This window comes from Rhipicephalus sanguineus, chromosome 2 (assembly GCF_013339695.2).
Source record: "Rhipicephalus sanguineus isolate Rsan-2018 chromosome 2, BIME_Rsan_1.4, whole genome shotgun sequence".
In the NCBI taxonomy this organism is placed as follows: domain Eukaryota; kingdom Metazoa; phylum Arthropoda; class Arachnida; order Ixodida; family Ixodidae; genus Rhipicephalus; species Rhipicephalus sanguineus.
Window position 1 is genome coordinate 44,566,112 of NC_051177.1, and position 16,018 is coordinate 44,582,129.

Genomic DNA, 16,018 nt, shown 5'->3' on the forward strand with positions numbered 1-16,018 from the left:
TAAAAATAAAGTAGCCTATAAATTAGCATTATTATATTCGCATCAAATTATTATTAAGCGGCTTAAGAAAAAGTTTATTTGTGTAAATACATACATCAAATTATTATTTTCTGTTTCAGATGTTTGAAACACCCCACACCGCCATCTTCATAATATCGGTGTGCGATTCCGTGTGTACGAGATTCCTATTCACAATATGACTACGCACGAGGACTGAAAATGTGAATTATGGACGGCACTGAAAATATATGAAACAGTTGAGGAACTGTTGCAACGTGCCCCGTGACCTGAAAGGCAGTTGTGACAATCGAGCCTTTCAAAAAAATTCATAGACACGACTCGTATATTAGGCTTAGGTGCTTCGTATTGCGCTTGTATCCCAACATTAAAAGGAGGCGTACGAAAATTTTCGGCCGCGATGATAATCGAGAACTCAGACGCGCTGAAAAGCTGGCTTACGGGCTGCCTAGAACACATGTAAGTAGCGGGAGTTTCGCTGTCCTTGGGCGAGCAAGGCGCTTCTTTCGACGGTTGCTGTCCACGTACCCAGAAACGAGCTACATTCTCGTTTATTTGTTCGTTGGACAAGGAAAAAAACGTCTTGTCGCGTACATGTATGTTTATGTTACGACTTTTTGAACTCTATGCCCCATGAAAGTCTGCTGTGTCTTGCGGTGACCCCCATTTTCGCTTTGCTCCTGTGTAGTTGCTCTTTGTAAACACAGCTGTCCGTACTTGATCGCGGTTTCTGAAACTCAGTGTGATCTGGAAACCAGTGTCCGGTGCGATGTGGCACACGGCCCGCCTTATCGATGTCTCATGAAGCTTACGATCTCGCTGTGCGATCTGTTTTCCCTGTGGTCCGCCCAACGCGTAGGCGGAACGTGTGTGCTCTGAATGATGCTGTCATTCTTCTCTACCGCAGCCAACGTTTTCAACCCCCTGACGCCTATTTGCGTAGCGCGATCAGCAACCAACCTGCATTTTATGTCTGAAGCCTTGAGCCGGCTTTATTACCGGCCACTAGCGTTGTTTAATGATCTAGTCTTGCCGAGACCTGTTGCTTGACTCGTTGCCACTGCACCCTGAACCAAGACTCGCACAACGACGCGATGGCGTAGCTATTTCGAACGCGCATCGAAACGTGGTAGTTGAGTATTGCGTAGCTCGCGTATGGATGCCCTAATTGGCACGAGTTCAAGACGTTCCGTACGGTGTGCCATCATTCACTCGCCCACAGACAAAGCAAAATATCACAGAAGTCTCAAAATGCACCTGCAATGACACATGACACGCATTTGCTATTGTTTACACAAGATGAAATTTGCAAGGGCACGCTCTACACCACTGGTTTTTCCACCTGCGCAATCAGATGTGTGTCAGTCGTGTAAACTTGCATTTCTTGTTGGTGCTCAGTGCATTCTTTCAATTTGTAGGTGCGATGCTGACCCAGCTGCGCTTGCAAAGTATGTCATGGCGCTGGTGAAAAAGGACAAAAACGAGAAGGAGCTCAAAGAGATCTGCTTAGATCAGCTTGATGTCTTCCTCCAAAAAGGCAAGATCGCTTTTTCATTACAGCTGCCAGATATTGACACCTCACTGTTCTCTCGCTGTTTTCCGTGGTTTCGTGTGATACAGATTTTTGTATGTTGTATGTGTGAGCAGCTGTGGGACAGTGCTCTTAGGACCAAATGGTCAGGCAAGTGTATCGTAGTTTCTGTTGTGAGTTTCTGTTGTGGGACTTCTGCACTTGGTGCAGCTTTTTTTGGCTTACAACTCTAGTGTAAGGCACAAAATGGAGACACGGTGAGATAAATGAAGCTTTCTGTTTCTGTGATGATGGTCTGAGGGTGATCGCACGCAATATACGCATTAGTTGAAACATGCGCGTGCCCATGAGTGTATATTCCATAGTTTTGGCAGTGTTCATGTGGTGCGCACTTAACTTAGAAGTGATCTGCCTTTCTGGTTCATTGATGCACCACCATGAAGAGAGATCATAAAAGCAAGGGGCCTAATAGTCTAGGCAGTAGTGGTGTGTCCGCTTGATGCGTTCTGTTCCAATAATGCAGCATCATGCATGTTGAAGAACCATTATCTACTGTACGTAAAGCGGTGCTACACTCATGTAGGCTCATGCACGCATTGCAACAGCCGTCTTGGGATTAATATGTAAGAACTCAATCCTAAGTAAATAAAAAACAAACTGTTTCCTGCAGCATAGGATCTCTCTCAGTGCCTCAACTACCAGTGCTTGCAAGCGTTCCCTGTCTTGTCCCATATTGAAGCTGAGGGCCTGTTACGAGCCAAATGTTTTTCTTTCTCTCCTTTTCTGTGTGGTGCATGTCCAATGGTGACATTTGTGCTACTAGAAACACCCAGGATACGGTATGCAAGAAATATGATGGATTTATGAACGAGATAGCTGGCTCCTCTAAAAATCAAAACATGGTGTGCATCGATGCAGTATGCAGACAGGACAATCGTCATCAAGTGACTTGGATGGTCATTTTGGGCCCCAAGCTACTGGCAACAGTGCCGTAATTCGTAATGTAGGAGTATCAGTAACAACATTCAAGTTTGTTTTGAGAAAACATTTGTTTTCACAACAATAAAAAAAACATACAAAAACACCTGCCACAGTGGTTTGGGCCCTAAGCTACTGGCAACAGTGCCGTAATTCATAATGTAGGAGTATCAGTAACAACATTCAAGTTTGTTTTGAGAAAACATTGGTTTTCACAACAATAAAAAAAACAGATACAAAAACACCTGCCACAGTGGTCTAGTGGTTATGGTGCTCAATTGCTGACCCGCAGGTTGTGGGATCGAATCCCGGTTGCGGCGGCCGCATTTTCGATGGAGGCGAGAATGCTTGAGGCCTGTGTGCTTAGATTTAGGTGCACGTTAAAGAACACTTGATGGTCGAAATTTCCGGAGCCCTCCACTACGGCGTCTGTCATAATCAAATCGTGGTTTTCGGATGTTAAATCCCAATAATTAAAAAAAATTAATTACACAAATACAAAAACTGGTAGTGTGCTGTATAAACTGTGATAGGAAAGAGAGAAAGTAAGTGCTTGCATAATATAGTTTAAAAATTCAAGAAAAGTAAATTGACCCACTGGAACACTTATACACTGCAGTGTACAGTGAAGACAATTGTATAAAAATGCTAATATTGAACAAAATCGTGTTATCATTGCGTGCTTACAATGCCTAAACACAGAAATAGTCTCTTCAACATTGTTTTATTCTCAATGCCATTTGCGCAGAAACCAAGCCGTTTGTGGACATGCTGTTCGAGACCTTGTCGAACAAGTCGTACCTCCAAGGGAAGCCTTATGTGCCGGTCGTAGGTGCAGCGGCACCCTTACCCGGTGCCATGCCCAGCTCTCCTCAACAGCCACCACTGCCTCCACTGCTGCCCCAGCCCTCCTCGGTTGCGCTGGTGCAGCAGTCCAGCGTGGTGCCATCCGTGCCTCCCCCTGTGCTGCTGGCAGTGCCAGCGCACAAGGAAGGTGCTGGGGGGCTCGGTGCTGTGGGGCTGGCCCCCGCCCCACTGCCGCGGGTTGCTGCGGAGGCCTCTTCCCTGCCCACTTCAGCTGCACTGGGTGGCAGCAAACCCATGGCGACGGTGGCAACCGCTGCCCCCGCTGCTGCCATACCTGTGGCGGGCGCCACTGTTGTACCTGCCCGCAAGGACGAGGTGAGTTAAGGTCCATTCACACCTGCAAATAGTTGTTGTAGTTGCGCGACCAAAGTGAGTCGCAAAGCGACTGCTTTGGTTCAGTCGCTCGCTGCTCTATTTTGCAGTTGCAAACCTCTAAACCAGTCAGGTTCACAAAAATAGGACGTCAGCTTACTTTACGGAGTGAAGGCAACGCGAGCAGATGTGAATTCTGTGTAACAATGGGTATAGTTCGCACATAGATGTGAACATCAATCGCCTTGAGATGCTTTTTGGTCTCTAGTTGCAAACAGTCGAGTGACTGGTGCTAGTCGCAAGTGTGAATGAGCCTTTAGCCTGAGGACAAGTTGTTGGGGTGTGCCGGTATTTTAAATCTTAAGAACATCTGTTTCAAAAACAGTCGTTTGATTTGAAAATTCAATGTCAAGTTATGGTTGAATGTACAGGATACTATGATGGTTAGATCATGCCTGGCCTGAAAAAAATCCATAGCATGTTCACTAGGTGTGCCTGCTAAATGGAGGCGTGGTGAACTTCGACGTTTGTTTATTTGCACTCACCCACTCTAACTGACTTTTAAATAGCACCATGTATGTCGAAGGTAATACCGTATTTACTCGATTCTACCGCGCCCTCGATTGTAACGCGCACCCGTTTTCCGCGACCAAAAAAAAAAAAAAAGGAATACATCGATTGTAATGCGCACCCATTTTTCGTGAGAGAAAAGAACAAAAAAAGTCCGTAGGAGTCAAACTTCGCACATTCAGAGGAACATGTATTTGGGTTTTAAAGAACTAAAATTTCAAAAAAGTAAAACACAAAGTGAAAAAGCGGGCCTTGCCGCTAAAACTGTCACCACTACGGCGGCGAGACGAGTCGCGTAATGGATCAGTCCTCGTCGCTGTCAGACAACTCCTTGTCGCTGTCAACGCTCTTCGATTTCGGGAAATCGGCCCTGCTTTGGTCCACTGAAATCTTTTCGTGAAGCTTTGCTGTAAAAAATCTTCTGCTTCTGTTTGCGCCAGTCTCGCACGCACGTTTCGGGAACTCCGAACTATATCCGAACGACCGCGATGCAGCCCGATTTCCGTCCGTCTCTCTGCACATGTAATAACTATTCTTTTAAATGCGGCATCGTGGTACACTCGTCGAGTATTTGGAGTTGCCGTCGATGCGAACGCAGAACGGGATGACAATCTCCTCAGCACACGTACGAACTGAAAAAATGGCAGAAATCGTAGGAGGCGGCCATTTTGAAATGTCGATGGCAATACGATAACCGAGTTTCTTTTTCTTTTTTTTCGGTACTCGGTTCTAACGCGCATGCGATTTTTGGACTCGTTTTTCCGGAAAAAAGGTGTGCGTTAGATTCGAGTAAATACGGTAAATGCGTATGTTTCTCCACATTTTCAGCTTGTCCGCCTTTAGAAGCTGTCAGATATTCAAATTCTGTTTGATATTTCATCAGAATGTTACTATTTGAGGCGCCTACACCGTGAGTCTAGTCTGATTTGACATTTCGCTTAGTACCATTTTTCAAAGTTACATTGGTCGTTAAAATAGGTTTTCACAACTCTTGTGGGCTTCTTCATGTGTAAAATGGTCGGTTGATGTACGTACCCCTTCGCAGGTACTTCCAGTAGAAGAGGACAAGGAACAAGCCAGAAGCAGCCACCGAAAGTCAAAGAGCCGGTCACGAAGCCCCGTAGGAGGCAGGAGCCGGAATCGGAGTCGGTGAGTTTGCATTGCAGTTTGTCTAGTGCACTCGTCTGGGGCTTGTCATGCACCATTGAAAGTGGCGATGCAGGGACAGTTAGTTATGCTTGTAAGCTAATACCTCGCTTTGTTTTGCGGGGCAGGCAGCCGCATCCATGACAAAAGGTACCCGAGGGCATTGCGCATGCTTGTGTGTGTTTTTCTCTCATACCAATATTTTTTTTGTACTGTGCTTGTTTTGTAATAGATTACCGACACACCCAAGCGCGCACTCTAAATTGCATGGGATGATTGAGCATGGTAAATAAAATGTGGGCATTGTTGAGACCATTCTGTTGCTGAGGTGGCTTCTGGGAAGTAATTTATGCAGCGCTGTACGGCAAATTGTTGTGTAATGCACGCAGAGAGGACGAACGCCGGTCCGGACGACGCTTCTCGGACGACCGAAGACGTCGTGCAACGGAAAGGAGGCGGCACGATGCCGGCAGCCGACATCGGGGAGACACCGCACGCAGCCGTTGGGCAGGTGATGACCGCACAGCTCGGTCAGCAGGCACGCGGGATCGTTCGCACAGTGGCCGTCGATCTCGGTCACCCTCCCGGTCACGATCACGATCTCCTAGATCACGCAATCGTTCGAGAGGTAAGTGGATCTAGGGTCTTCCTCTTTGGGCAAGACATATGGTTCTGTAGCACGTATTCTGCGGGTAATTGTTAAGCTTGGTACTAAAGTGGACTCTCGATAATTCAAACCAGAGGGGACCTCAGAATTTTGTTTGAATTATCAGAAATTCTCATAAATATGACTCAGGGCAACATCAAATAGACTTGTGATGTTTATTGTTTCTCATTGCCGGAACAACGTCAACGGTTGTGCTTGTGCTCGTTATTATACAACGGGTACATGCGTTGGAATGCATGTACCAACGGGTACATGCGTTCCAACGGAACGAAATGTGTTGTGTGCCGCGACAGTTGGTAGCCCCCTTCTCATTCTTAGGATACTTTTTCGCATGACACCAGTGTAATGCGGCGAAAGTGACTTTGGGAAGCATTCGGCACTCTGTAGACTTGAGGCCAAGCAGTTTCTTTTTTTTTTTTCTTTGGTCAGCGTGCAATTGTTGGTGTGCGCTTGGCTAGCTTGGCCGTTCTGTAGGCAGGTAATTGGCTTTATTTGCGACTGTTAGTCACATAAAAGCGCGAATTTTTTTGTTCAACTAGAAGCAACACAGGCAGCAGATATTTCTAGACATGGACAAGCAAAAAGTTTGAATTAACTGAGTTTGCGCAGTGGGGCAGCTTGTAATAAGGCACTTGAAAATACATTAGAAAACTAGCAGGCCAACCAAAAGTTTAAGATTTGTTTGAAACTACCGAAAGTTTGAATTATCAGAGTTTGAATTATCAAGAGTCTACTGTAGATTGAGCAACAAGTGCTTGTGCAGATGGAGGCCAACGTTCGGAGGTGCGGAGCTCAGGGACACACAGCTCGACGACCAATTCCTCCACGTCGGAGTCCCGTGCCCCTGACACCCCACATGGCGACACTGACTACAGACCAGGACAGCCCCCACCCACCACATCAACAACAATTTCATCAGATGCCGGTCAGAGTTCTACCACTTTTCATACAAAGGCCTCCAAGCGATGCAGAGATTACGATGGTTAGTGAGTGCCTGAAGAGGGCAGTTTTCTTTCACTGTTTATAAATACCGTTATTTACTCGCATAACTTGTGCACTTTTTTTCGCGAATTTGGAGCTCCGAAGAGGGGGTGTGCAAAGTACACGGAGATTTCGTGAACACATCCAAAATAACACACAATATATAGTCCTAACGTGCGCAGTATATACATTAAAAAAGAAAATAAATTATAGCACAAACGAAGGGTACTTGTTTTTTTAACAGAATTAGCATGTACTTAAAGTCAACTGCTGATTTTTCCGACGCCCGATTTTCCGGACATGCTCGAAAATTCGGACGCTATCGCGGCACCGTCACCAGCCCCATAGACGTCAATGTATTAGAACGTCCAAAATTTCGGACGCTGAAGCTATTCCGCATCTGATTTTTCGGACTTTCTGCCCAAATTGCAGGTCCGAAAGGCATTATTTGAAGCCCCCACCTCTGCCTCGTCTATCATCTCGTAGGTTCGAACCAGCGCTTTCGCGAGTCGATCTGTTTGCAACAGTACCACAGTCCGAAAGTCAGCTGCCGCGATGCCAAAGCGTTATGGAGTGAAGCAGACCAGAAATTGAAAGGGGCCGCTATCGCGGCGCCGTGCGGCGATGTTACGGATAAGCAGCGAAAATGACGGAGGCATGATGGCGGCAGCTGGCAAACGCGCCAGTACGGCTTAATCGCTGACAACCCTTGCAATAAGCATCTTTAGTTAAGGGGGGAAGCGGGTCTTTGAGACCGAAAATCAGAAAAAAAATCGAATTTTTGAAAATGTTTTATTTGGATTCTGGAAAGAAGCGTTAATTTCAAGGGCTTGTTTTCTTTGTTACACACAATATTAATGAGAACTAACAGACAATAATGCCAAGGAAAGTATAGGGGATGTTTTTAGTAATAAATGTAAGGTAATTGTGAAGAAAGAAAAGTGGACGAAAAGATAGCTTGCCGCGGGCAGGGACCGAACCTGCGACCTTCGAATAACGCGTCCGATGCTCTACCAACTGAGCTACTGCGGCGGCCATCCCCCCGTCCACTTTATAGGGTATATGTGTGCATTTAAACGTGGGAGCGTCAGTCAGCGCCGCCAGTAGCCATGACGGCGAGTGTGGAACACTCTTTTTCAGCCTTGTTGGCGTCACGTAGCACGTGAACTTATTACGAGCTGGCAGCTGACCAATAATCCCTCGCATACTACCTGAAAGCATCAAGTCTGCCAGAACGAGACCCTCACTATGAATGAAGGAAAGAAGCGTTAATTTCAAGGGCTCGTTTTCTTTGTTACACACAATATTAATGAGAACTAACAGACAATAATGCCAAGGAAAGTATAGGGGATGTTTTTAGTAATAAATGTAAGGTAATTGTGAAGAAAGAAAAGTGGACGAAAAGATAGCTTGCCGTGGGCAGGGACCGAACCTGCGACCTTCGAATAACGCGTCCGATGCTCTACCAACTGAGCTACCGCGGCGGCCATCCCCCCGTCCACTTTATAGGGTATATGTGTGCATTTAAACGTGGGAGCGTCAGTCAGCGCCGCCAGTAGCCATGACGGCGAGTGTGGAACACTCTTTTTCAGCCTTGTTGGCGTCACGTAGCACGTGAACTTATTACGAGCTGGCAGCTGACCAATAATCCCTCGCATACTACCTGAAAGCATCAAGTCTGCCAGAACGAGACCCTCGCTATGAATGAAGGAAAGAACCATTCGAAAGAGCCGCGCTTTTTCTTGAATATCCCGCCGCCCTTGTTTCTGTCCACTCAGAATTCACGTAGAAAATCCGTGCCAAAAAAAGGTCCCATTGCGTGAGCCTATTGGCACAGTGAGCACACGTGACTAAGTAACACTTTCCGATTCGTAGGGCCTCCCGCGCTGTCTGCTGCAGCGCACGCAAAGCGGCAAGTTCATCTCGCCGTGGTATCACTGTGTTGTTCTCGTCGATTTACGTCCGTAAAGTTCCAACCCGCGTAAGCTGGCAAGAAATTGGAGCAGGCGTTTTTGATCATCCTCAACAAAGACTGCATGTTGCGGCGTCTTACTGGCACGGCGCCAAGTGAGCTAGACGAATTGCGCCGCAGCCGTCGGGAGTGAATTAGGCCTACGCTCTCGGCCGCGTTTTGGAACTTTGATCATGGCGAAGCCATATCGAAAGTTGCGCAGCGCTCATAAATTCGAAAAAAAAAAAAAAAAGTGAGATCACGGCTCGGGTGAATCAGAAGCGCATCCAGCAGAGGACGGCGTGGCGGCGGAACGCGATTCATCGGTTGAAATGCCGACTTCACCTGTGTCAGCGGCCGCCTCGACGAGGTCAGTGATAGGCAGCGTGGTAGAAGGATCGACACGACGTTCTTGACTAGTGCCGATCATGCGCAACAGCAGATGCAGACTGAAGATAAGATCTCCAGCTTATCGGCAACTTCCGCTAGCGAGCGCAAGCTGCGGATGCTCGCAACAGCGTGCGAGGGCTCTGACCCGACGGTGGCTAACTAAGAGATTGTCGACTTCTCCGCAATCAACAAACTGCTTGAAAGGACATGCAATGGGGCCGTTTCAATTGGAAAATGTGATAAACTACTCTCCTGGTGTCTTATAAGGCATTTATTTGCAAAGTAAAGCATTCTTACTTGTGTAGCGCTCTTTGAAGATGCAGAGTTTTTTTTTTTTTTTTTTGCTTTTTTCTCAGTTTCAATTTTTTGGCCACCTTTCATTCTTCTGGCAAGCGTTTCTCAGCTTTGGTACACTCGGTTTTGATCATTTTTGTATTACTGAAAAGCTGGGTGTTTAGTGAGTGCAACAAAGTGTCATATGTTACTATAAGAAAGCGTAAATTCTTACCAGAGAGAAAATAACTACAATATATTTTCTCGGTAGTCGAGTGGCGAACTTTGAAGCTTCATAACTTATGTTGTAGGAAAGCTAGAACCATAACATTTGCTTTTTGCACTCTTTGATAACTGTAGAATGCAATGACATTTAATTCAGCAGGATCCGAGTAGCCAATTTATTAAAAAGGTGATCAAATGATATTTTAACCCTTTGAGGGTCGTATTTTTTCGCGAAATCCAGTCCAAAAATGTGTAATTTTTTTATTGCTGAAATAAATTCTTCAGACGATTCTATTTAAGAGAAAAATTGTCTAAAATTTTTTTCGTGACCGTAAAGTGACAAAAAAATCAGTTTTGTTATTACATACATATGGTTTATTCGTAGTAAAATCAAGCAGAATCCTAAAAAAAAAAGCTTCACAGTTTTTTATGAATAAAAATTATGCATTGTATTAAACATAGCTCACAAACATACAAAAATAAGCGCACCAGGGTACGTTTCCGATTAAAAACGCTCGTGCTCTAACACTAAAAACTTTTCAGCGTATGATAGTCTTTGAAGCATGGCTCCCCGCGCACGCGTTTCAGATGTCGCTCCTTGATCGTCATCGGAGTCTGAACTCGTCAAAAAATCCTCGTCTGACGAACTGAAATCCAATGAATCAGATTTCGGCAATTGGGGAATAGTCCGCATCGGAAGAATCGCTGCTCGACTCACCGGCAGCAGTGCAACCGGCGCGCGCTTCCATAGCGTAAGCGAACTGCGTCAGTGAGCGCACGGAAGGAAACTATGGTTCTGCGCCCGTCCGGAAAGCAAAACGAGTGAAGAAGCTACAGTAATACTTCGTCTTATCGCCGTCCAGACGTAGTTAGTTTTTCCGAGACCCCGAAACAGGAAACGCAATCACGGCGGCGTCGTTTGTGTAATTTAACTCCGCACGGAAACAGATGTAATCGCGCGCCGGGGTGCAATAAATGAGAGAGTAACAAGCGGTCACCCGTTGAGAGATTAGAAACCAAACAGCCATCTGCTTTGCGGGCGCAAGAAGCGAAAACCACCCGAAGGACGAAAACGAAACGAGCCGGACCGCGTGCGCGCGTTCTGATGCGAGACTACAAGCCGCCGCGCCTCTTTGGAAAGAAAAAAAAAGACGAAGAGACATTGGCGCATTAAAAAAATTACACGCATTCCCGAAGCGTGGCAGCACATTCCAAGCAAGAGAAATGGGAGAAGGCGCGCGTTTGAAACCAAACCGCGCCGCGGGCGCTCTCGGCTGCGCAAGCGATAGCCGGCGCGCGGCGCTCCATTTTGCGAAGCATAAAAAAAGCAACAACGGAGAGACATCGGCGCATGAAAAAAATTCCACGTATTCCCGAAGCATGGCAGCACATGCCAAGTAAAAGAAATCATCGAAAAAGGCGCGCACTTTAAACCAGCTGCACCGCCAACGCGCTTGGATGGGCAAGCGATAGGCGGCGCGCCGTTTTGGGAAGCGAAAAAAAAATACAACGTTGAGACATCGGCGAATGAAAAAAATTCCACGTATTCCCGAAGTGCGGAAGCACAGGCCGAACAAGAGAAATTATCGAAAAAGGCGCGCGTTTTAAAAATAAACGCTATGCCGTACATGTACGACGAAAACCTTTTGGTACCAGGAAGCTTCTGCCGTACATGTACGGCGAAAACCCTGAAGGGGTTAATGAATGATTAATTAAAAAAATAGTCGTAAGGGCTACATAAAAACTGAGTTCATATTTGATATTTACACATGTAAATACATGATCACCGAAGTTTTCATCATCCTAACTTAAATAAAAAGATGCTTTATGTCAAAGTGCCTCCTCACCCCTTTAACTGCAGGAAAACTTTCCTTGCTTCGGTCCTCAGAACGCTCTCCTTCCTGGTCTTGTATTAACAAGCGAACTCTACTGCTTTATCCAGGACTGAACGTGACTCTCATTCACACTGAGTTGCTTGACGGCGGCACGGTTCCCATTTACTTCGGCAATTTCTATAACAGTGAGCGTGAATTTCTCAGTATAGTGAACCCAAGCTCAACTTTGCGGCGCGACGACAGCACCATGCTGGCCGCGCTGCGGCTCTGTCGGAAAGCTCTGGATTGCATGCGTGGCCAATTCAACCCCTTTCACGTTAGCAGTAGGCGCATGTGCGCACGCGTTCTTCTGACGGTGTGAGTAACTGAGGGGCCGTCAGCTCGGCAAGTTGAACCGAGAGGCTTGCTGTGCGAAGCTGCGCATTTCCGCGATGGCAGAAGCGACCCCGCGGAAGCGCAAGCGAGGTCCGGAGTATTGTGGTTTAGTGGCCTGCTACAACAGTGCAGACAACATGAAGGCACACGATTCATGTGTGAAACTGTATCGGTTCCCGGGCGTATCGCACGAGAAATACAGTAAAAGCTTGTTAATTTGGATTTCACGGGACCGGAAAAAATGTCCGAATTAACCGAATGCCGAATTAACGAATGAACAGGGAAAACAACATTAAAATCAAGTTGGAGAAGCATACCTTTATTCGCTGAAGTATTTTGTAATGGTCGTCTGCGTTTTCACGCAGATTCCGGCTTACATTTCAATTTTTCTTAACTTTTCCAAATGGCCAACAGCACGCAAACTGTCGGAAGTGCTCAGGCAAACGCCCTCTAATATCAAAAGCGCCTCCGAGACTTCCCGTGAGGTGCGATGAGGTCACGACATCATTAACAATTTCTTGATCGGGCAGGAGACCAGTCGTGGCGACACAATCATCAATCGCGATGTAGTCCTGAAGGGTCATATCTGTGGGAAGGACAGCATCGAAGGTCGGGCAGTCACCGTCGGTGGACTTGGCTGACACCTCGTCGATGCCACCGTCTGCTACTGCCGTATGCTCGGGCCTCACATGTAAACACGGTCACAACGGGAAAAAACAAGAACTCCGCAAGAAGAGACGCTGCCGACACAACACAAGGGAAAATGGCGTCGGAGGCGCAGTGGAGCGAAGAAAGAAGACGCCGATGTTCGGTGACGCCGCGATCGTCCCCACTAGTTGATGACGATGGCGATGTCACTCAAGTTTCGGTTTCGCCCCAGTGGTGCCAGCACTGCTTTACCACACATTTGTGTAGTGGCAGCCATCAGAATTTGTCCGAATTAAGCGGTGCGGAGCCCAATTCTGACGAATTAACGAAGGTTTGGTCCCATAGATTAACATGCACTTCGGCCGGGACCAATAGAGCCGTCCGAATTATCCGAATTTCCGAATTAACGGGTGTCGAATTAATGAGCTTTTACTGTAAAGGCGGCAAGCGTGGATAGCTGACAGCGCTGTCTCGCCTTCTATTTTGGCTGTCTGAGTTTATCGCTTTCGCTCGTTTCGACTACCTGAATTGGTAAGTAATGCGGCACATGCACGCAGCGATTACAGTAATGATTACTCGCTGTCTTCTCACATTGTGAAAGTCCAGTTACGGTTGTAGGTGAAGCAACTTTGTGTTTTGATTCCCCGTGTTTGTGAGACCTACCCTTCGTTGAACGTTCACACTCGCGTTATACCGTTAGGGTTGCGTGGTTGGTTGAATTCAACTGAACTCTGCACGTTGTCAGAAGTTCGGCGCCTGCAATTCACGTGTCGGGAAGGCTGCTTTATCAAGCCGGAATGGACGTCTGTGCATTTTCAGCAAGCTTTGACATCGTTCTGCAGGTTTGCTTTGTTTTTGTCACTTTATTAGGGTGATATATATTTAAGCCGCTAAATATAACTGGCACCTAATACATGCTTTGCAATTGCAACCTTGACGTAACCACCTTTGACTTTGTGCGATTTTCTAGCCACGTTCGCGCAGCAGGTTTTATACGCCTGTCAAGTCGATATCATAAAAAGAGACTGCAAGCATGACGCGAGAGCCGAAAAAACGACGCGAGCAGTTTGCTTCACAGTGGTTAAAGCTCAGCTAGCTGCATCGCGTCTTAATCGGCGGGTGATTCTCCAGCGGCACGGAGGACTTGACTCTAACCTTCTCAGGAAACAGTGCCATGGCCGTATAATTTTTTTTTTTCGCACACCGCAAACGTTTGTTCATGAAAGTACACGGCTGCTACTGTAAGCATGCCATATCAAAACAACAATCATATAGGGGTGTGCGAATATTCGAAATTTCGAATATTTTTCGAATAGTGTTTGCTATTCGATTCGATTTGCACTGAAATTTTACTATTCGAACTATTCGAACTTCCCAAAGACAAATGCAGTCAATGTCCGGTTGAAAGTGACCCCTTCAGATTTTCAATATGCTTCACCTCATTACAATCTCGTATTGCGGCAAAGCTGCCTTTCAAGCTCCGTTACGGTCGAACTTAGGCAAGAGACAGTCAACGTCCGATTGGAAGTGGTCCCTAGATTTTCAATATGCTTCACCTCCTGACACCCCCGTATTGCGGCAAAGCTGCCTTTCAAGGTCCGTTACGGTCGAACTTAGCCAAGAGACGGTCAACGTGAGTTTGGAAGTGGTCCCTAGAGTTTCAGTATGCTTCACCTCATCACACCCCTGTATTGCGGCAAAGCTGCCTTTGAAGCTCCGCTACGGTCGCAAATGTATTAACTCAAGTAAACGCCGATTCCAACATGAAGGTGAAAGATGTGGCAGAGTTGGGGGCTCAATTAATGCTGTTTTGGACTTGAAATTTGGGCAAGAAGTCCGAAAAATAGGACGCCGAAGCTTTTTAGCATCAAAAAATTCAAATGCTCTTAGATATCAAAGTCTACGAGGCAGATTTGGAACTCCGGACTTGAAGGGAGCACACTCTTGTTTGCCACATCAGTTGGGCTTCCACAGAAGTTGAAAGGGGAGGAGAGGCTGAGGAAATGGCATCTCTGCCTACCACGTGTAAAGTGTTGTCCGCAACACTTTGGTTGCACCATATCATGTACATAAATACAATTCGGCCTCTACATTGCCTCATTCTTGATAAGACAACTATGAAACACCACCTCGCGAGCGTTTCATCAACCTAGCAATAAGAAACACTTTCATGTTGCTATCTCACAAGAACATACTTAGGGATTCTCTGCAACTTTTTCTGTAATTTCACTTCGAATTATTCGAAAAATGTTTGAGAAATATTCGAAAATTATTCGAAATTATTCGATTCGATTCGCACTCAATCTTTATTATTCGAATTCGCTTCGCACCCAATATTTTGCTATTCGCACAGCTCTACAATCATATGATTCGTAGTCCACACCGCAGAACATCGATAGCGTGTACGGCTTCATTTCGGAGTGCATGTGGACCATTATTCATCTTTAACATGACAGAATGAGATTTACCTCGAGGTACACGTCCTACACGGTTTAATAGCGACTTGGGAAATGCATTTCGCTTTGAGTCGGGCGTCATTGTCGTCATCGTCTGCTCTTCACCGTTAACGTGATTGACGAGCCTTTCTCATTTTATCAAGTTCGCTTTTCGGAAGTGCCACTCAAGCTTGAAGATCCTTTTGAAGCCGCACTGCAAGCGGTGCATTGTGAGGCGCCGCAAGTGCACCGCAAGAGCTCTGCACGTGCACAGAAGCGAGCAGCAACGCGGTGGAGAGAAGGGAAAACGCGCACTGCTTACACTCCGGTTTCTATTTTTCTGCCAGAGATGGCGCTGCCTGTCAAGAGCAGCAGCGCCGCTACGCGTTGCTTGGGAAGCCTATAGTTTTTGTAGTCCAGCGCAAGAGAACAGTGAAAACTTGACTGGCTGATGATGAAACTTAAACTTCCGAACTCAACCAAGGCTGCGCTGCAGCCACTGCAGCGCGGACGTGGCACAGACACAGAGAACGAGATGCAGAGAGGCGAAAAGTTGGCGCGATTGGCCCTCGCACGCCTTCGATGCAGAAAATAGTCCATGCTGTGTCACGTGCATGCATTCTCACAGTGGGAGAACGCTCGAGCAGTTCCGACAATCTGTGAACAGGTTTAGGTGTTCAGGTACGGTCCCTAGAATATAATATTCTAGGGACCGTAGTTCAGGTGTTTCCGGAAAGTAGAACAAAGTCAGGGTGTCTACCAACCTGGAAAACCTGGAAAAGTCAGGGAATATGAACACATCTGGAAAAGTCTGGG

The 16,018-nt window shown here is 46.5% G+C and overlaps 1 protein-coding gene across 1 annotated transcript in view; it reads left to right on the top strand.

Annotated features, from left to right (window-relative positions):
- Positions 1-131: 131 nt before the first annotated feature.
- The window catches only part of LOC119382842 (RNA-binding protein 26-like), a 100,748-nt gene continuing 84,861 nt past the window's right edge, over positions 132-16,018 (top strand). The window contains 6 exon segments of the mRNA XM_037650719.2: positions 132-477; positions 1,437-1,555; positions 3,276-3,709; positions 5,322-5,425; positions 5,812-6,050; positions 6,853-7,071. Of these exon segments, the coding sequence (XP_037506647.1) occupies positions 419-477; positions 1,437-1,555; positions 3,276-3,709; positions 5,322-5,425; positions 5,812-6,050; positions 6,853-7,071 (1,174 nt within the window). The 5' untranslated portion in view covers positions 132-418.